At 38.7% G+C, this 22979-nt stretch overlaps 1 protein-coding gene across 1 annotated transcript in view; it reads left to right on the top strand.

Annotated features, from left to right (window-relative positions):
• CLEC2D (C-type lectin domain family 2 member D) overlaps positions 1-22979 on the top strand; it is a 157633-nt gene that overhangs the window by 116923 nt on the left and 17731 nt on the right. Inside the window, exon 17 of the mRNA XM_003829650.8 lies at positions 127-12991. Within this exon, the coding sequence (XP_003829698.2) occupies positions 12931-12991 (61 nt within the window). The 5' untranslated portion in view covers positions 127-12930. The remainder of the gene's footprint in view (positions 1-126; positions 12992-22979) is intronic.

Raw genomic sequence — 22979 nt, forward strand, 5'->3', positions numbered from 1 at the left:
TAATGACAGACTTTTGCTTTTCTCTTATTCACATTGAAATATGGAGGGGGTGCAGAAGATGATAGGGGAGGAACAAATGCAGGTGTCTAACTTACAAATATTTACTATTTTTGTGTTTGGATTTAGGCTTGCTATCAGAGGAGGTGGAGAATGTGCCTTCCTGAATGACAATGGAGTCAACAGTGGCAGAATCTACATGAACAGAAAATGGATTTGTAGCAAGCCAAACAATTATGTCTACAGTTGCCAGTTATGTCCCCACTGGGATACTACCTAGTAGAGCTGTGAGAAGAGGGCCACCATCCTCCAGACTCCAGAATGGTGGAATCATCAGCAGCTTCCACCATGCCCCTGGAAAAACTGCAAGTAACAGACCTGCACATGTATCCCCTACATCTAAAATAAAAGTTGGAAAAAATGGAACTTTGATGTTAAGATGCACTGATACAAAACTTAAATTTTGGTCTCCTACATTAAAACAATATGAGTCTCTTAAAATATTGATTTGTTCTTAGTAAGATTACAAGAGGCTTTGATTTTTAATTCTGCAATGTTTCCTTAACAGCCATTCTGAATTACAAACTAATTCCTATTTCTGCCACATTCCTTCCTGAGAACTGTCTAGTCCTGGTTTGGGATTTATCTTAAAGGTCTAGAAAGGCAACATTTTACTTCAGCAAAACTTGATTCTATATTGTTGTTTTTTCTTAATGTGTCAAAATTGTTTTGTTACTAGGATTTCCTATGTTGTTACTAAATGTATTCCCCTGATCAAGGTCACTGGCCTAGAAAACAAAGATTCTGTGTTTTACCAAGATAATTCCCAGTGCTTCATGGTGTCTTTATTAGGCTTTGACTGCTTAGGGAAACTGAGCTTTAAAAGGGTAAAAGTTTTTCCATCCATGTAACTTTCTGAGGTCTTTAGGTTGTCACTCTGATTAAATGAGTAGTATTCTTAGCAGTGACTTATTATCTGTTGAAGGAAGTATTTTAAGCTTTTTGACATCTTTGGCAGGTTTCTCTAGAATCCAAATCCTAAATTAAGCCTTTTGGCCTAAAATTGACTGGGATTTTTCCAGGTGGACCCCCTAGATATGCTCCTCCAAAGGCTTGTCTTTCTCGTAGCGTTATTAAATGATTAGGCTTATTTGGCAAATACTGCTAGAAGCATTGTCAAATAAGAAATGGTGTTTTACCTTTCTTTAAGCTGTGTTTGTGTAAGTTCATCATTTATAGAAATGTGAAATTTTATGAGATTCCTAAGATACTGACATGCTGAGATACGTATAATAATTGCAATTTTTATGTTGGATGGTTGTATGCCACAGAAACACTTAAATTTCCTGGTTAATTGGTAACGTTAATCAGATCTTTACCTATGGCTGTTCTGGGTTTTTGTCATTCACAGTTATTTTAATTTCTTCTTTGGAAGCGTTCGCAATCAGCTATAGTCCAAAATTGCTACTTAAGATCAAGCAAAACAAAATTAATTACATAAAATTAATTTATAAGGATGTTTTTATGACTTAAATGTTTTATTTTCCAGAGCCAAGGAAATTTTCTCTCACAAGCTATCTATCATTTGCAATAATTTGATAAATAATCCTTTGTGAACAAATATGGAAGCATTTACTTTTTCTCTCTACTTGATTCCTGCAAAATTCAGAAACTATTTGTGGATATTTTTATTTTTATTTATACAACTTCAGTAAAAATCCACTCTCTCTTTATAAGCAGGATCCAATTGGAAACATTGTTTATATTGCTAAGGTTTGGCTTGAAATGTCATATTTAAGAATGTGCATAGAGGCCAGGGGTGGTGGATCACACCTGTAATCCCAGCATGTTGGCAGGCTGAGGTGGGTAGATCACTTGAGGCCAGGAGTTTGAGATCAGCCTGGTCAAAATGGTGAAACCTCATCTCTTCTAAAAACACAACAATTAGCCAGGCATCGTGTCATATGCCTGTAGTCCCAGCTACTCGAGAGGCTGAGGCATGAGAATCGCTTGAACCCAGGAGGTGGAGGTTGCAGTGAGTGGAAATCCCACCACTGCACTCCAGCCTGGGCGACAGCGTGAGACTGTGTCTCAGAGAAAAAAAAAAAGTGCGTAAAATGCCTTGCTTCGTGCGTTCCCAGCTTTACAGGGAATGAGTAAAAATTGTCACTTTCTGGCAGGTTCAAGAACCTTATTATAAGCAAAATCCAAAGGCTGCTTTGGTTTGGTTTCCTAGCCTCAAGAGGTTCTAAAATCTAAGATCTCCTACATCATCAACGGGAGAGAAAAATTATGCTTCTAAGGAAAGCAAAGTTACACCTGTTTTTAGATTTTAACCCTGTACATTGTCTTCAAGTCCTTGTTATCTGCCTGTGGACTGAAGTAGATCCTGAATTCTCCTAAGTTCCTCCAATATTAGGTTATAACAGTCCTGATGGAGTCCCCCAACCCTCTTGCCTCGATCCTGACTAGGGATGCTCCAGGGACATTCAGGTGACTTCCCCTTCTTAAAAATCTGACCAGCTAGGGACATTAGATACCAGAATTGGGAACAAACTAGATCCATAAGATACTGTGGTCAGTAATGAGATCTTATTGGTCAGTGACTTTTTTTTTTTTAAATGGAGTCTCACTCTATCACCCAGAGTGGAGTGCAGTGGCATGATCTCAGCTCGCTACAACCTCCCATCTCCCGAGTTCAAGTGATTCTCATGCCTCAGCCCCCCAATTAGCTGGGGTTACAGGCATGTGCCACCACACCTGGCTAATTTTTGTATTTTTAGTAGAGATTGGGTTTTGCCGTGTGGGCCAGGCTGGGATCTGGCCTCGAACTCCTGACCTCAGGTGATCCACCTGCCTCGGCCTCCCAAAGTGTTGAGATTACAGGCATGAGCCACTGCACCTGGCCTGCTCAGTGACTTCTAACACTTGCTGCTGTACCTGGGTAAATACTTCCAGTCATATTTAAGCGGGCTTGGAGTTGGCAAAATCTCTGAAAGAGACATCTTCAGAAAGCCTCCACGCTGGACTTAGTGGATAAAGTTTCCAATGTCCAGATATTTTCAGCTGGTTTCTCCTTGGTATAGGATTTCTTCTGCATTCTACCCTACACATCTTAATGATACCCCTCATATTTTGGCTAAGCATTTGACTCCCCTTTAGAATTGTTCTAACTTGTTTTTAACAGATGTCTACAAGAGATTCCCACCAGGATCCTGCCCATGCAATCTTTGAGACTTTAAACTCACTCCAGCTGGAAATAGGAACCAACTTAACCCAAGAGACTTTGGTTCACATTTAACCAGTACTTTCCTGAATGCCTCTCCTAAGTAAATGGCTCTAGTTGCTCTATTGGCCACTGCACTGCCACTAGGATTCCTGCAAGGGATCCGATGGGCCCAGAGCAGGTAGCCAACCACTTCTCTGTTGGATGGAATGCAATGCTGTTTGCCAGCATGTTTGAGACTGTCCTTCAAGATGGATTCTGAGGGACTAACTGGACCTAAATTTAAATAGCACGAAGCAGCCATTTGCTAACTCGATTTCATACAAATGCTCTGAGTTCCTGGAAAACCCACACTCCTTAACTTTGGGACTTTCAAGACTCACCTAAATCAATCAATTAAAGCTCACTTGTGTCAGCTAATCAGGGATCAGCTGTATTGACTAATGAAAACTAAGCGAGTTTCAAATTTTAACCATTCATTTCTGTAGAAGACTTGATTGGGAGCCTGGGTATGAATACTTGCTATAAAATCTGAGCATTCCCTTTGTTCTCTGGAGCAAACAATGTTAAGTTGTTAACTCTCTGTACCTTTCTCTAGAACTGGATGGAAACAACTCCATCTGAAATGCAGCCCTAATACCAGGGAACTCCTACAGTAAAGCGCTAAACAACTTTATTACTCTAACCAACGTTTATGTCCCTAATCAGCAAGAAGTAGTTAGAATGGTCATCATCCCTTTCCCTCAAGATTGAGGAATGGACATAAAAAGGAGGGGATTTGTAACTGCTCCAGACTAATCTGTTGTCAGAAAGGGGCTCTTGAACCAGACCGTGAAAGAGGGTTCTTAGATCTCTTGCAGGAAGGAATTCAAGGAGAGTCACAGAGTGTAGAGAGAATAGACAGTTGATTGAAAGCTACTCAGTTACAGAGTAGGGCATCCTCCAAAAGCAGGAGGAGGAATGTGCTGTCTTTGTTTTAAACTCTTCTTTTATAGGGTTTTAATCTATGTAAAACCTAAGCTATGTCTACACGTGGGTAGGCTGTCAGTGTGACAAAATTTAGTACTTTGTTGATATAAAGAAACTTATCCTTGTCATCTTAGTGCATAAGTACATCAAAGTATGACTTTAGCTACCTTGAAAGCATGTATTGTTATGTGATATTGGGACATCTGGACATTCTGCTGTCGTAGGAGTTTGTCCTTGCAGCATTACTAAATCGCTTCCTTAGCTGTAAACATCTTATAATCGTAGGTCATAACTGTCAAGGAATGTGCCTTTCTAGTGTTTAGATGGAGTTGATTTTAAAATAGTGTCACTCTGGCTTTCCTATGCTCCTGCTTTCCTAACAAATCTGGTTCAACTTTTTTTTTTAATTCAACATAATCTTTTTTTTCCATGCTACCTCATTTACAGAGTGCTTCCTATAGATATGGTTGGTCTGTATGTTTCCTTTTTCAGCTTTGATTCTTATTTTTTTGAATCACACATGCTTTATGGGGGCTTCCACTACCATGAGCCATATTTTCTGTATTACCAGCAAGATGTTTGGGTTTGTTTTTTGTTTTCTTTATATTTCAAATTTTATTTTAGATTTAGGAAGTACGTGTGCAGGTTTGTTAACATGGGTGTATTGCATGACGCTGAGCTTACAATACCAATGATCCCATCACTCAGGTAGTGAGCATAATATCCAATAGGTAGTTTTTCAGAACTTGCCTTATCTTCCCTCTCTCCCTGCTCTCTTAATTCGAAGCCTATTTTTCCTATCTTTATGTCCACATGTTTCCAGCATTTAGCTCCCACTTATAGGTGAGAGTATGTGGTATTTGTTTTTCTGTGTCTGCATTAATTTACTTAGGATGATGGCTTCCAGCTGCATCTTTTGTTGCAAAGGACATGACTTTGTTCTTTTTTATGGCTGTGTAGTATTCCATGGTGTTTATGTACCACATTTTCTTTATCCAATCCACTGTTGATAGGCATCTACATTGATTCCATGTCTTGGCTATTGTGAATAGTGCAGCAATAAACATGCATGGTTCAACTTTTATGGTAACAAAGCTGTGAGTTGTTCTTCAGTTGTCATGGACCCTCACTCAGGTCATGTAACCTGAGCATGGACAGGTGAAACAAGTGTGCAACCACAAGGGAAACCTAATCGTTCAGACTGAGGTACAGGGACCGAATTAAGAAGTGGACACAGGATGGCAGGATCCAGGATCCAACTGGATAGAACTCAGGCATCACTTCATGGCAGGATCCAGTCAGATCTTGCCTCCCAGCATCACCTCATTGCAAGATCCAATCAGATTATTCCTCACTACCCTATGCTTATAAAACCTGACCCACCTCCCAGCTTGGCGAGGTACTACTTTGGGAGCTTTGTCCAGTGTTCTCTTTACTTTCTGTAAGAACAAAATCTCCTTGCTAAATCCACCTTGTCTGTGGTCATTGGGTTGATACCTGCCAAGTGACTGAACCCACCTGTTGTGTGGGTAACATTTAGAACATATTTTCCATTTCTTTATTTTCCTTGACTGTCTGCATTGGTGTCTGTGCACCAGATAAAACAGCTTCCTTTCCAGTCTTCACAGACAGGTCTCAGATAGGACAACACCTTTACCAGTCAGTCCAGACAGAGGTTCTGGGTGCCACTTAAACCTTCCTGGTAGTTGAAACCACAATGTTTGTTCTTAATGGTCCTCAGGCATCTAGAGTATGCCAGGCCCTTCCAGTGCTCTCAGATACATGAGATAAAATCCACTTCCTCAGGTAGCAGCCAGAAAAGCTGGGGTGCTAGTTATTTGGTCTGTCTCCTTTGCTTTTCAGAGAGAAGCTGGAAGCCAGGCTTTATCACTGCACTGAGCCAAAGTGGGGAGCAGGGGGAAGTACCCACATGCTTATTAAAAACCGCTCTGAAAATATTTGAAGTAACAGGGCTATAACAATTATTATTTTAAAAGCAACTGCTGTTTTGTTTTGTGTAGCCCCAGAGGTTTAGCAGATGCTGGGCCCTGTCAGCTCACCAAAACAGGGAAATTAGAAACCAGTCTCTCTGGTAGTATCTAGAGAAGTTGTGATACCAGATAGGTGGTCCAAACCCTTCACTCCTCAGGGATAGACTAAGAGATGGGAGTTCCTTCCCGATCATATGGCATTGTATTAGGGTTGGGGGTTATGATCACAGTGTGTGCAAGTTTTTTCCTATCAGTTTTGATGTGGATAGTTTCACACTCACCTAGGGTGCAGGAGTGGCTCAGCCAGTTTCTGGATTTCCAATGATGGGAATTTGCCTCTGTGTTGCTGTTGAATTGATGGTGGGGAAGGAGAGTTTAGAGCCTTCTATTCTGCCATCTGTGACTCTGACAGTGTCTTTTAATGTTAAACTATCATACAATCTAGTTACTACATTTGTAGACATTTCTCTCGCACAAATGACAACTTATATTTACACAAAAGCCTGTATATAAAATGTGCATAACAGCTTTATTCATAATAGTCAAAACTTGTAAACAACTATATGTCTCACAATGGGTGAAAAATTAAGTAAATTCTGTTATAGGCATACAATGGATTACTACTCAGCAATAAAAAGGAATGGGCTATTGATACATACAACAACTTCCTTGAATCTCAAAGTACTTAGGCTAAGTAAGAAAAGCCAATTACTGAAGATTGCATTCTGTATGATTTAATTTACATAACATTATTGAAATGACAAAATGGTATAGATAGAGAATGAGGGTTATGGATGGGTGAGTGGAGAAGAAGGGGCAGTATGGAGAAAGGGTGGTGTGTATCTCCGTCGTGATGGGAGAGTTTCGTTTCCTCATTGTATCAATGGCATTATCTTAGTCGTGATATTATAGTGTAGTTTTTTAGATGTTACCATTGGGAGAAACTGAGTAAAGAAGATGTGGGATCTTTCTTTAGTATTTCTTAGAACTGCATATGAATCTACAACTAGCTCAAAATAAAAAGTTTAATTATAAAATAAAAGCTACATGAAATGAAGCAAAAAATAATTCACCCTTGTCACGCTCACAGAGTCAGAGAATGTAACATAATTTGCAGTATCTAGAGCAGAATACAAATGTAAAACATCTTGTTAAAAAATTATTAATAATTTTGAGACATTGATAAAGCATTAAGCCGCCTGTGGGGCCCTTTAAGCATGATAAACTGTGCTACCACACAGATTGCACATTCACGTATCTGGCCCTGCAAATGGAATGATTTTTGCCCATGATCAATTCACCATGGCCTCTTTGGGCTCAGTGAATTTGCTTCTTCAGGAGGGTAATTTTCTCTTCTTTCTCTGCTAAGCTGTTTAACAGTAGTTGCCCTGCCTAATGGGCTTCATCCATCCATTTCTCTCAGATCATTTTCATGATGCACTAGGATGAAGCACACCCTTTCTCCTAGTCTTGAGGAAGTGTCGATATTCAGAATATTTAAACCCAGGCACTGACCAATCAGAAGAGTTTCTGGCCAACGTTCCACACTTGAGGGAAATGACATTATCTGAGCCCTGAAGAAAAACGTTGTAGATATTCTCCAGATCAAAGCATCGCCAGGAAGATTTTAGATGTTGAAGTTCGTAATATTTCCTAAAGCAGGTATGAATTACTAGTAACTTAATAGGTATATTAACTGATGAAGTTTTCATTTCTCAGAACAAACCAGTCAAGGAAGGTGCTATTATACTCCTTTTATTCATATAGATCTTGAGGCTGAGACAGTTTAATCAATATGCTATAATTATTGTGTAATAATAAATTACCATAAACTAGGGGTGCTATGATCTCAATATTTGTATCTCCCACTCCCAAATTCACATGTTGAAATCCTGACTCCCAAGGTGATGGCATTAGGAGATGAAACCTCTGTGAGGTCATTAAGTCATGAGGGTAGAACACCGATGAATGGGATTAGTGCCCTTACAAAAGGGGCCCACCAAAGCTCCCTTGTTCCTTCTATGTGAGGACACATCTAGAAGTTACCATCAATGAGCCAGAAAGTGGGCCCTCACCAGGCACCAAATCTGCCAGCACTCTGATCTTGGACTTCCAGCCTCCTGAACTGTGAGAAATAAATTTCTGTTGTTTATAAGTTACCCATTTTATGGTATTTTGTTATAGGCACATGAACTAAGACAAGTGGATTAAAAACAACACAAATTATTATTTTACTGTCTAGAAATGAGAGGTTCAAAATGGCTAAAGTCAGGGTGCCACTGATAGGGCTGCATTTCTTTTGGAGGCTCTAGGGAAGAAGCCGTTTCCTTGCCTTTTTCAGCTTCCAGAGGCCACCTGCATTCCTTAGCTTATGGTCCCTTGCTACAGCTTTAAAGCCAGCAGCACAGCACCTTCAAATCTCTCTCTGACAGTGACATTCCTGCCTTCCCCTAATAAAGACCCATGTGATTAGATTAGGCCCACCTGGATTATCCAAAATAATCCCTCTGTCTTTAGACCCTTAACCATATCTGCAAAATGTCTTTTGTCATGTAAAATAACATCCTTACCTCAAGGTTTTGGGAATTAGCTTATTAATGTCTTTAGGGGGTCATTATTCTGCTTTCCACATACATTTAAAATTAACTATCAGGCTACAAAAGTCATATATGAATTGAGCTTGTTTTGCCCCAAAGGCTGTGTTCTTTTTTTATTTTTTTTATTTTTATTTTTTGAGATGGACTCTCACTGTTGCCCAGGCAGGAGTGCAGTGGCACAATCTCGGCTCACTGCAACCTCCGCCTCCTGGGTTCAAGTGATTCTCCAGCCTCAGCCTCCCAAGTAGTTGGGATTACAGGTGCGCACCACCACGCCCAGCTAGTTTTTGTATTTTTAGTAGAGACAAGGTTTTCCCATGTTGGCCAGGCTGGTCTCCAACTCCTGACCTGAGGTGATCCACCTGCCTCGGCCTCCCAAAGTGCTGGGATTACAGGTGTGAGCCACTACGCCCTGCCAGCTCTGTTCTTTTACATCATAATACATTGCCTTTTATATCCCTCACTTATCCAATATCATTACCATCCATCATGCTGTCACAAACACAAAAACCCAAGAAAAGTGGGATACAGGTCATTGAGAATAAATAATTTTTATAAACTTTTGTTCTTTCTTGTAACTTTTTATCAGTCAGCTATTCCAATGAAGCAAAATCTGATAATATATTGCTTTTATACTGCTTAGTTGAGACACTCACATCTATTGAAGAGTAATGGGCACTTTGAAGGGGCTTTCTTCTTTCCTTTTATATCCGGTCAATTAGTCATTAATTTCTGCCTTCTAATATAGACTCAACTAAAAAATTATATTTTGAAAAAAATTTATTTTCTAAATGAAATTAAAATTACTCTGTGTACTTCTTTTCCTCACACTGGAATTCTCTAAGGACAGTGTAAATGCACACCACTGTATCTTATGTGTGGTATCTTACGTGTGGTATCAGCTATTTAACACAAGGTTGCATAAGAAAGTAAGCACGACGATATGGCTTAGAAGTCATGAGATTCACATAGTTTAATATAAAGCTCTTGTGATAATTGGAGAGTTATTTTGTCACATTTCTCCTTTCATAATTTATGCTCCAGCTCTCTCAGATTTCAGGTGTTTTCCCAACTCTGAGATACATTCTCTTCTCTCTGGGCCTAACTAGAGAAACTAGAAGACTTCCTTCAACTGGAAGACTTCTTCCTCCACCTCAAATGCCTCACTTTATTTTTTTTAATTAATTAATTTATTTATTTATTTATTGTTTTGAGACGGAGTCTCGCTGTTTCGCCCAGGCTGGACTGCAGTGGCACTATCTCGGCTCACTGCAAGCTCTGCCTCCTGGGTTCATGCCATTCTCCTGCCTCAGCTGTGGTCCTCAGCTGGGACCACAGGCGCCTGCCACCGTGCCCGGCTAATTTTTTGTATTTTTAGTAGAGACAGGGTTTCACTGTGTTAGCCAGGATGTATGTATGTATTTATTTTGAGACAGAGTCTCACTCTGTCGCCCACGTGGTGCAACCTTGACTCACTGCAACCTCTGCCTCTAGGATTCAAGCAGTTCTCCTGCCTCAGCCTCCCAAGTAGCTAGGACTACAGGTGCAAGCCACCATGCCCAGCTAATTTTTGTATTTTTAGTAGAGATAGGATTTCACCATGTTGGTCAGGCTGATCTTGAACTCCTGACCTCAGGTGATCCACCCGCCTTGGCCTCCCAAAGTGCTGGGATTGCAGGTATAAGCCACCATGCCTGGCTTAAATGCCTCACTTTATTTAACTAACTCCAGCTCATTTGATTGGTACTTTCTTGGGAAAACTTCTTCTGGGTTAAGTGCCCTCATTAACTGCTCTCCTAATAAATTATTCTACTGCCATTCACATCTTGTTACAATAAGTCATGTATACCTACTTATTTTTCAGTTTCATATTAACTTCCTTAAAGCAAGGGACATTACCCTCAAAGTCCACCTGGCGTGCTGGCTGAAAGATGTTAAGTTTGAAAATATTTCTTAAAGGGTAAATGATTATGTACATCTTTAGGACTTCATGAACTTACTTTCAGTTTAGTTTCCACATAACGAGAAACTTACAGCAACGTAGAAACCAAGAGATTGATATGAATAAATGATGTGACTAACTCACAAATACCATGTCATTTGATATTTGACCTTTAAAGTAGTTTTCATATCAGATCTGTCAGTCATGGGTTCTATAGCTTACTGTGAACTTAGACATATTAGTTAGTCCCTCACCCAAAATCATCTGAAAAATAAAGGTAATATCAGCCTCATTAGTTAGTTATGCCAGTTAAATAAGAACACGTATTTAAATCTCATATTAATGTGTATGGAGCATAGTAAGCAGTAATAACCTGGCATGTTGCCATGCCAGGTTAGTAACAGTAAAAGTAATAGTAGTTTCACTGGAAGGTCCAAGATTAGTGTGGAAATTCCAAGATGATTAGTGTGGAAATTCCAAGATTAGTGTGGAAATTTCAATTTATCAGGGTTTACCTTTTGTCCCCTTTAAGCTAACAATGAAATTATAAAAGGATATAAAAGGGATAAGCCTGACAGTTCATATCCACTTCTGTGTGTGATAATATAACTGGAGAGACATCAAACTCATGCTGAGAACAAGTAGAAGAGTTAGAATTGAAGAAAAAGGATTTCATTAAGATATTAGAGAGTGTTCAAGGCAACTGGAGGCAGAACGAAGATTCTGGAAAGGGGCCACAGAGAAGTGAGTCAGCATTCCAGGAGCCACCCTTCTCTTAGGGGCATCTTGGCAGTGGGTCAGATGCTGAGATTCTGGGGAGAGGGCAGTGGATACCAGGCATTTTTTTGGGGGAGAGAAAAATCTCTTCCTAAAGCACTTGAAGGACCAAAACCCCCAGAGAGGAGAGAGGGCCAAAGAAAATGAGAAAATTTTTTCTCTCAAGCAATTTTCAAATTATTAAATTTCACAGGAAAGGAGGTTAAGAAGAACTATGTGAAAAACAGACTTGAACTTTTGGCAATCACATGTTGTTCAGGAGACAAAACCAAATTCAACTTCCAAGAAAGAGAAGCAGCTTTGATAAAAAGCAGGTTCTCAGATGGAATTACTAGAAGGCTTTATCATAGGTCCTAGGACAAACTAGAAATGATGAAATAGTAAAGAAAAAGGTATATAAAATCTTACAGAAACTGGAACTCAGTCCTAATGCAACTTCATTTCTATTCGATTAAGGCAATAGCTGTCCAATCTGGAACTTATTTCTTACAGGTAAGGGGGGCTACTGTATAGAATTCAAAAGCAGGGAAAATATGTTGTCAGAGTTAAGATAGAGATTATATTTGGGGTAATGAGCGTTGCAGGACATGAGTAGGGCACATAGCGTGTTGGTATTGTTTTACGTGGTTTTAAGATATACTTCATCTAGGCACTTGTTACATGTTATATTTTTAATGAATGTGTTTAGTTGTATGCTTATGATTTGTGCACATTACTATAAATTATATTTTAGTAAAAGGTGCCCTTACTGGCATTTATATACAAGAAATCAACACATCTGACAAGAAGCTCTTGCTGCTAAAGAGCCTCTGTGCTCCTGGATCATGCCAGAGGGAGCACAGAAGCTGCACACCGTTCAAGCCCATTTTTGAAAAGTTGTTGTAGCAGCCATAGCAGCAAATTCCCAAAATATCTTGAAGAAATTGAAAACAAGATATTTTTTGAATGAGCGTAAACTCTTGGGAATGAATTTTAATTTGAGATTAAAATTGCCGTTGTCTTTACTTACCTAACATTCATTTCCTCTGAGAGCCAACTCCTTCCTTTCAATAAATTCTTCTTTTCTATCATAATATTGCTTTGTACCGCACAAAATACAATTATAATTTTTAATAGTCAAAGAAATTTTAAGTTATCAAACATTAGTTTCTTTCGTAACCAAAATACTGTTAGAGAAGTAGCTTCAACTTTTTAAAATTCTTACAAACACCAGTTTATTCTGTTGTGATGAGCTGATTTTTGAAACAATTTATGCTTCATTTGTTCCTCTAGCTATATTTAACTTAAAGGCTTGACATTTTGAGTTACTGGGGCGGTTACACACTGACACGTTTTAGTCGTTGGGCTTTTTTTTTGTTTTGTTTTGAATCATTCTTGGGGTTGAAAACGTAGAGACTGTGGTTTAGATCACTCATAGAAACTGGAGGCAAAATGCATGACAGTAACAATGTGGAGAAAGACATTACACCATCTGAATTGCCTGCAAACCCAGGTAAGAAGCTAGGCTCTACAGAGTAAGTGTGAGGACTGGAATGGGAAGGTAGTGGTAGTGATGGGCTCACACAGGAAAGGTGCTAATCTAGTAAAAAGTTTTCAAGGATAAGAGATGGAATGTGGGAGTCCATAAATTGGCTTATAATTTGTGTAAAACATGCATATATTTATATTCCCAGTTCTAACAACTAAGGAGAGGGAACAATGAGAGAAAGATGTAAGACAATGAGATAAGGTTAAGTTTAGGATTGAAAATAAAAACAGTCAATTTCACTAAAAAAAAAACTATACAAACTCTAAAATGTTACTCAGATACAAGATAGCATCATTATTACATAGGTAGAAAACCTATCATGGAAGCTCTTAAGAGAGAAAAGGTAGAAAATAGTATGTAAAGGACATTTACAAATCAAAAAAGTAACAAAGGTTGAAGTAGAAACTTAGTAGGGCATTCTAATGGAATTATGTTACATTGGATGCACTGGAAATATATATATATAGCTTTATATGATGCTTTAGTAAGTGAAAAAAATGACTTTTGCCACAGTTAGGGAAAATCAAGGTTTTATAACTTAGGACTTAAAAGTTTGGAGTTTTCTCCTCCCAACTTAAAAGGTAATCAATTTAGAGAAAAGGTAATTCAGAGGCGGAAAAAGATGAACTCTAAATGTTGTTAAATGACTTCATTTATTTCTTCATTCATTGGGTATTTTGAGCATTTTATACCAAATGCTTTAAAGTGTTTGTCGGATAGTTCCAACATCTCTGTCATGTCCTCCTTGGCTTGTGTTGTCTTTCCCCATGGAAGTTGACATTTTCGTCGTTCTTCATATGCTGTGTAATTTTGGATTGTAATTTGAACATTTTGAACAAATATTAGTTAGACTGGATCTTATTTAAATTTTGGAGTATATTGATACTATTGTTTTAGCAAGCAATCACCCTGGTGAGATGAAGACAATCTGTGGGATCTGGTTCCATTGTCAGTTCCATTCTGAAAGCCTTTGTAGTGCTATTCAGACATGTGCATCAACCAGGGGTGAAATTGGGAACTGTGCAATGCTCTACTCATTAATTCAGGTCTTAGCATCTTTAGTGTGCCAATTAGAACCATATCTAGGCATGCATAAGTTGAGGGGCAGGTGAATCCAGGAGTTTATAAATAATGTTCATGGGTCTCTTTCTAAAGTTTCTTCCTCTTCACCATCTGACCCGTACTTTCAGGTTCCCAGGGGCTTCTCCTTTCCATCCTCCAGCTAGAAATGCGGGGCTCCTTTTACTCTGATGAACCATACACTTCTGCAATTATAGCTGCATCTTTAAGCTCATGTGGCAGACGGACAGTGAGAAAGAAGAAAAAAAAGCAAGAGGTTTGGCCCCACTCTCATGGAGCTATAGCTCAACTGAATGGAAAGGATTGACTTTAGATTTCTTTTCTTTTTTTGAGGTGGAGTCTCACTCTTTCCCCCAGGCGGGAGTACAGTGGCGCGATCTCGGCTCACTGCAAGCCCCGCCTCCTGGGTTCACGCCGTTCTGCCTCAGCCTCCTGAGTAGCTGGGACTACAGGCGCCCGCCACCACGCCCGGCTACTTTTTTGTATTTTTAGTAGAGATGGGGTTTCACCGTGTTAGCCAGGATAGTCTCGATCTCCTGACTTTGTGATCCGCCCGCCTCGGCCTCCCAAAGTGCTGGGATTACAGGCGTGAGCCACTGCGCCCGGCCGAGGATTAACCTTTCTCAAGGTTTTGGCTATTGCATGATGCTGTAGTTTCCCCTACCATCATTAGATTGCCTGAGGTTTGAGGCACATGAGAATGTAGACAAGAGGGGGAGAAAAAATAAATGTGGTATTTTCATACTCTATTTGAGGTAGGAGTTTGCTTTTCTGTTCCTCAGACCATACCTCTAGTGCTTCTCCTGGAGCCCTCTCTGTTTTTATGCTGACAGAGGCTCAATTCCATGTTTCTGGCTGTATTGAGTTTGGGGCAGTGATACTAGAGGAGGGAAATTTAAATTCACCACTGGTTTGATGGCTCTTTAAATTTGGATATTCTTGTAAGATCTGCTGCTAGTATATCCTTTTTCCTTTTGCTCTTTTTTGTTTTGTTTAAAGACCATATTTTTAGAGCCATTTTGGGATCACAGCAAAATTGTGAGAAAGGTAGTTTTTTTTTTTCATTTTCTCCTTGTTGCCACACATATATAGACTCTGTCTTAGTCTGTTTTGTGCTGCTATTACAGAATACCCAAGACTGGGTAATTTATAATGAACAAAATCTATTGGCTCACAGTTCTGGAGGCTGGAAAGTTCAAGACTGAGAAACACATCTTGCTCCATCATCCCATGGCAAAATTTGGAAGGGCAAGAGAGCACATGCATAAGAAAGAGAGAGAGCAAGAGGCACCAAACTTGCTTTTATAACAAATCCACTTTCGTGATAGTAAACCCACTCCCATTATAAGGACATTATGACCTGATTACCTCTTAAAGGGCCTGCCTCTCAACACTATTGCATTGGGGATTAAGTATCTAACACATGAACTTTGGAGACACATTCAAACCATAGCAGTCTCTAACATCAACATTCTTCACCAGCAGTACATTTATTACAATTAATAACCTACATTGGCATATTGTAGCACTCAAAATTCATAATCTGATGGACTTCCCTTTGTCAGTGACCTGACCTTTCTCCCTGGCTGCCCTTAATATTTTTTCTTCCATTTTGACCTTGGAGTATGTGTCTTGGGGTTGATCTACTCATGAAGTATCTTATTGGGGTTCTCTGGATTTCCTGAATTTGAATATTGGCCTGTCTTGCTAGGTTGGGGAAGTTCTCCTGGATTATATCCTGAAGTGTGTTTTCCAACTTGGTTCCATCCTCCCTGTCTCTTTCAGGTACTCCAGTCAGTGGTAGGTTCGGTCTTTTTACATAGTCCCATAGTTCTTGGAAGTTTTGTTCATTTCTTTTCATTCTTTTTTCTCTAATCTTGTCTGTCTGCCTTATTTCAGCAAGATAGTCTTCAAGCTCTGATATTTTCTCTTCTGCTTGGTCAATTCAGCTATTGATACTTGTGTTTGCAACATGATGTTCTCGTGCTGTGTTTTTCAGCTCCATCAGGTCATTTATGTTCCTCTCTGAACTGGTTATTCTGGTTAACAGCTCCTGTAATCTTTTATCATGCTTCTTAGCTTCTTTGCATTGGGTTAGAACATAATGCTTTAGCTCAGCGAAATTCGTTATTACCAACTTTCTGAAGCCTACTTCTGTCAGTTCATCCATCTCAGCTTCAGCCTTGTTCTATGCCCTCACAGGAGAACTGTTGCGATCATTTGGAGGAGAAGAGGCATTCTGGCTTTTGGAATTTTCAGAGTTTTTTCATTGTTTTTTCCTCATCTTCGTGGATTTATCCACCTTTGATCTTTGAGACTGATGACCTTTGAATGGGGTTTTTGTGGAGTCTTTTTTGTTGATGTTGTTGTTGTTACTTTCTGTTTGTTTGTTTATCTTCTAACAGTCAGCCTTTCTGAGGCAGGTCTGCTGCAGTTTGCTGGGGATCCACTCCAGACCCTGTTCACGTGGGTATCACCAGTGGAGGCTGCAGAACAGCAGATTGCTGCCTGCTTCTTCCTTCAGAAGTTTCGCCCCAGAGGGGCACTGGCCTGATGCCAGCCGGAACTCTTCTGTATGAGGTGTCTGGTGACCCTTGTTGGGAAGTCTCACCCAGTCAGGAGGCATGGGATCAAGCACCCGCTTATGTAGAGAATCTGACATTCCCTTAGCAGAGCTGATGTGCTGTGCTGAGGGAATCCCACTCATTGGGTTCATCTGGTCTCTTCAGAGCCAGCAGGCAGAAAAGATTAAGTCTGCTGAACCTGAAACTGCCTCTCCCCTCAGGTACTCTGACTCAGCGAGATGAGAGTTCTGTCTGTAAGCCCCTGACCAGAGCTGCTGGACTTCTTGCAGGGATGACCTGCCTGGTGAGGAGGGATGGCTCAGGGTCCCACCTAAAGAGGCAGTCTGGCCACAACCTGCCACAGCCAGTTTGCTGCACTGTGGGAAATCTGGCCCAGTCCAAACCTCTCAGGCTCCTTTGCACTGTCAGGGGCAAACCGCCAACTAATGGTGGTCACCCCTCCCCACAGGAACTTAGTCATTCCAGGCACACTCCAGACTACTCTGCTGGCAGCAGGGCTCTCAAGCCAGTGGGTCTTAGCTTGCAGGGATCCATGGGAGTAGAACCTACTGATTGAGACTGCTGGGCTCTCCTCCTTGGCTTCAGCCCCCTTTCCATGGGACTGGATGGTTCTCCTGCCTCACTGGAGTTCCAGGCACCACTGGAGTATGTAAAAACTCCTGCAGCTCAGTGCCTGCCTAAACAGCCACCAATGGGAGTGGCTGTCATTGGTTTGCCCAGGTTTGTGCTTGAGACCCAGGGCCCTGGTGGTGTAGGCTCATGAGGGAATCTTCTGATCTGCAGATTGCAAAAATCTGTGGGAGAAGCATAGTACACCTGGTGGGTAGGACAGACCCTCCCCACTTCCCTTACCTCAGGGAGGCAAGTCTCCCCACCCTGTGCAGCTCCTGGGTGAAATGACACCCCACCTGCTTTCTTCCTGCTTCCTGTGGGTTGCACCAGCTGCCCAATGAGATGAACTTGGTACCTCAGATGGAGATGCAGAATTCACCTGCCTTCCGCATTCATCTCACTGGGAGCTTCAGACCAGAGCTGTTTCTGTTTGACCATTTTGGCCCCTCCCTTCAAGTATGTTTTCTTTTGTAAGAAACTGCCAAAGTGGCTGTAGCATTTCGCTTTCTTACCAGTAATGCATGAGACTTCTGGTTGCTCCACATCCTTGCTAGTATTTGATATTGTTAATGTTTTAATGTAACACTTAAGTAATATGTAATGATATCTCATTATTTTAACTTGCAATTCTCAAAAGACATATGATATTAATAATTTGTCTTTTCATTATTTTGATTATGTCTTTTGCAGGTCAAAAGTTTTTAGTTTTAATGAAGTCCAGTTTATCAGTTCTTTCTTTCATGGATTGTGCCTTTGGTATTATATTTAAAAAGTCATCACCATACCCAAAGTTATCTAGGCTTTCTCTTATATTATCTTCTACGAGTTTTACAGTTTTGTGTTTTACCTTTAGGACTATGATACATTTTGAGTCATTTTGGGGAAAAATGTAAAATCTGGGCCTAGATTCATTTATTTGTATGTGGGTGTCTAGTTGTTCAGCATCGTTAGTTGAAAAGACTGTCTTTTCTTAATTGTATTGCTTTGCTTCTTTATGAAAGATCAGTTGACTATATTTATCTGGGTCTATTTCTTTTTAGTCTGCTACTCTGCTTTCTGTCCTTTTTCATTAATTTATTTGTCTATTCCTTTTTTTTTTTTTTTTTTTTTAAGAGACGGAGTCTCACTCTCTTGCCCAGGCTGGAGTGCAGTGGCGCAATCTCGGCTCACTGCAAGCTCCGCCTCCTGGGTTCACCCACCATTCTCCTGCCTCAGCCTCCTTAGTAGCTGGGACTACAGACACCTGCCACCATGCCCGGCTAATTTTTGTATTTTTAGTAGAGACGGGGTTTCACCGTGTTAGCCAGGATGGTATAGATCTCCTGACCTCATGATCCACCTGCCTTGGCCTCCCAAAGTGCTGGGATTACAGGCGTGAGCCACCGCACCCAGCCTTATTTGTCTGTTCTTTAACAAATACCACACTGTCTTGATTACTGTAGTTTTAGAGTAAATCATGAAGTCAGGTAGTATCAGTTGTTTAACTTTGCTCATCTCCTTCAATAATGTGTTTGCTTTTCTGGGTCTTTTGCCTATCTATATAAACTTTAGAATCAGTTTGTTGATATTTATACAATAACTTGCTGAGATTATTATCATCATTGCATTTAATCTGTAGATTAAGCTGGGAAGAATTGATATCTTGGCAATGTTGAGTCTTTCTCTCCATGAACATAAAATACTTCTCCATTTATTTAGTTCTTCATTGATTTCATTCATCAGTTTGTAGTTTTCCACATATAGATTTTGTATATATTTTGTTAGATTTATACCTAAGTATTTTATTTTTTGAATGATAATGTATATGGCACTGTGTTCTCAATTAAAAGTCCATTTGTTTATTTCTGGCATATAGAAAAGTGATTGACTTTTGTGTATTAGCCATGCATTCTGCAACCTTACATATCAGTAACCTTGCATGTCAGTTCCCAAAATTGTCAATTATTTTGGATTTTCTACATAGATGATTATGTCATCTGCAGAGAAATACAGTTTTATTTCTTACTTTCTCATCTGTATACCTTTTATTTCCTTTATTTCCTTTTCTTGTCTTACTGCATTATCTAGTACTTCCAGAACAATGTTGTAAAGTATTGGCGAGAGGGACATCTTTGCCTTGTTCTTGATCTTAGTGGGAAAACTTCAAGTTTCTCACCATACTTGAGGATGTAAGCTGTAGGTTATTGTAGATATTCTTTATTAAGGCGAAGAAGTTCTTCCCTATTTCTAGTTTACTGGGAGTTTTTGTCACAAATCTGTGTTGAATTTTGTTTACTGAAAGTTTTTATCACAAATGGGTGTTGAATTTTGTTAATTTTTTTGTATATATTGATATAATCAAGTGATTTTTTTTAGCTTGTTAATGTTATGGATAACATTAATTGATTTTTGAATGTTGAACCTGCCTTAAATAGCTGAAATAAATTTAACTTCATCACAGTATATAATTCTTTTTATACATCATTGGATTGGATTTGCTAATGTTTTGTTAAGGTTTTGCATCTATGTTCATGAGATATATTGGTCCATAGTTTTCTTTTCTTGTGATGTCTTAATCTGATTTTCCTATTAGGATAAAGCTGGCCTCATAGAATGAGTTAAGAAGTATTCTCTCGGCTCTAACTTCTAAAACAAATTATAGACAATTGGTATAATTTTTTCCTTAAATATTTGGTTGAATTCACCAGTGAGTCCATCTTGACATGGTGCTTTCTGTTTTGGAAGGTCAACTTCTTTAATAAATGTAAACATATTTAGGTCATCTATTTCTCCATGTATGAGTTTAGACAAATTATGTCTCTCAAGTGATTGATCCTCTGTGTGGACATAGAACTGTCCATTTTAGCATCCATGGGATCTGTAGTAACAACTCCTTATTTATTTCTGATATAGATAATTTGTGTCCTTCCTCTTTTCTTCTTAATTAGCCTGGCTAGAGCCTTATCCATTTTTTTTTTTTTTTTATCTTTCAAACCTAGTTTTTGGTTTTGATAACTTTTTTCTATCAGTGTCCCATTTTTTATTTCTGCTCTAATTATTTCTTTTCTTCTGTTTAATTTGTACCTGATTTGCTCTTCTATTTCTGGTTTCCTAAGGTGTAAACTTAGATCATTAATTTTAGATCTTTATTTTTTTCTAATAGATGCATTCAATACTATCAATTTCTCTTTAAACAATGCTTTTACTGCATCCCACAAATTTTGTTAAGCTGTATTTTCATTTTCATTTAGTTGAAATATTTTAAAACTTCTATTGTGATTTCTTCCTTGACCCATATGTTGTTTAGAAACGTATTGTTTAATCTCCACATGTTTGTGGAGATTAGTGGGATTTTAAAATTTTCTTTCTGTTATTGACTCTAGTTTATTTACATTGTGGTCTGAGAGCAGACGCTGTATGATTTCTATTTTGTTAAATTTGTTAGGATATGTTTTGGCCCAGAAGGTGGTCTATTATGGTGACTATTCCATGTAATCTTCAGAGTGTGTATTCTGCTGTTGTTTGACAAAGTAGTCTATAGATGTCAATTATATTCGGTTAATTGATGATGTTGCTGAGTTCACCTAAGTTCTACTGATTTTCTGCCTGCTGGATCCGGGCATTTCTTTCTTTCTTTTTTTTTTTTTTTTTATTTTGTTGTTTTTGAGACAGAGTCTCACTCTGTCACCCAGACTGGAGTGCAGTAATGCAATCTCATCTCATTTCAACCACTGCTTCCCGAGTTCAAGCAATCCTCCCACCTCAGTCTCCTGAGTAGCTGGGAATACCAGCAGATACCACCACACTTGGCTCATTTTTGTCTTTTTGTAGAGACAGATTTTACCACATTGCTCAGGTTGGTCTTGAACTCCTGAGATCAAATAATCCAGCCTTTTGGGCCTCCCAAAGTGCTGAGATTACAGTCATGAGCCACTGTACCCTGCTGGATCTGTGCATTTCCAATAGAGTGTTGTTGAAATCTCCAACTATGATAATGAATTCATTGATTTCTCCTTGCAGTTCTATTAATTTTTGCCTCACGTAGTTAAATACTCTCTTGTTAGGTGCGTGCACATTTAGGTTTGTTATGCGGAAACATAACATAGTTTCTTGGAAAGCTAATTCTTATACCATTATGCAATGCTTTTCTTCATTCCTGATAAATTTCCTTGCTTTGAGGTTTGTTCTGTTTGAAATTTGTATAGCTTCTCCTGCTTTCTTTTGTTTGTGCCAGTATGATATAATACATATATATATTCATGATCCATTTAATTTGTGTGTCTTTATATTTAAAGTGCATTTCCTGCAGACATCATATAGTTTAATCTCTGATTTTTAATTGGTGCATTTAGATCATTGATATTAAAATGATTATTAATATAGGTGGATTAAATATCTACCATATTTCTTTGTTTTCTATTTGTTGCCTTTGTTCTTTATTTCTATTTTTGTTTTTCATTCTCTTCTTTTCAGAGACAGAGTCTCATTCTGTTCATTAGGCTAGAGTGTGGTGGTATAATCATAGCTCCCTGTACCCTTGAAATCCTAGGCTCAAGTGATTCTCCTACCTGAGCCCTGAGTACCTGGTATTACGGGCATGTGCCACAAAGCCTGGCTAATTTTTATTTAATTTTTGTAGCGACAGAGTCTTGCTACATTGCCCAGGCTGGTCTTGAACTTCTGGCCTCAAATGATCCTCCTGCCTCAGTGTCTCAAAGGGTTGGGATTATAAGTGTAAGCTACAACACCCAGCCATGTCTTCCATTTTTTTTCCTGCATTTTTAGTTTTTAACTTAGCATTTATAAAGTTCCATATTTTCTCATTCTTAGTATATCAATTATACTTTAAAAATGTGATTTTAGTGGTTACCCTAGTGTTTGCAATATACACTCACAACTAACATAAGTTTGCTTTCAAATAATACTATACCATTTCACAGGTACTGTGAGTACCTTATAATTAAAAAATCCTAATTCTCTGCTTTTATCCCATGTGTCATTTCTGTTATTTATTTTATTTACATGTAAGAATACATAAGCATATAAATATATATAAAAGATGTATACATAAGCACACATAATTAAATATATTGCTACTATTGTTATTTTGAACAAATTGCCATTTGTTAGATCAATTAAGAATAAGAAAAATAAATAGTTTTATTTTACCTTCACTTATTTTTTATATTGTTCCTTTTTCATATAATTTAGGTTTCTAACCTGTATAATTCTCTTTCCTTTTAAAATAATTGCATTTAACTTTTTTGTTCTTTGATATAAGACAAGTCTAGTGGCAACAAGTTATCTCAATGTTTCTCCAAAATAGTGTTTGTTTCTCATTCACTTTGAAGAATTTTTTCGGCTAAAGAATTCTAAGTTGATAAGGTTTTTTCTCTTAATACTTTAAATATTTGTTTCCACTGTCTTCTTGCTTGCATGGTTTTTGAGAAGAATGTAAATGTCATTTTTATCTTTGTTTCTCTACATGTAGAATTTATTTTCCTCTGGATTCTCTTATGATTTCTTAAATCTTTGATAAAGGGGGTACAGGGGCATATGTGAACTCTATATTTTTAATTCAGTATTTCTGTCAACTTAAACTGATAAAAACTAAAATCTATTGATTAAGACAAATATCTTGGGAAACATCAGTGTAAAGCTTGCTTATCTCTCTAGTGTTGGGGGGAGTGTTGGAG

Source organism: Pan paniscus, chromosome 10 (assembly GCF_029289425.2).
Source record: "Pan paniscus chromosome 10, NHGRI_mPanPan1-v2.0_pri, whole genome shotgun sequence".
NCBI lineage: Eukaryota > Metazoa > Chordata > Mammalia > Primates > Hominidae > Pan > Pan paniscus.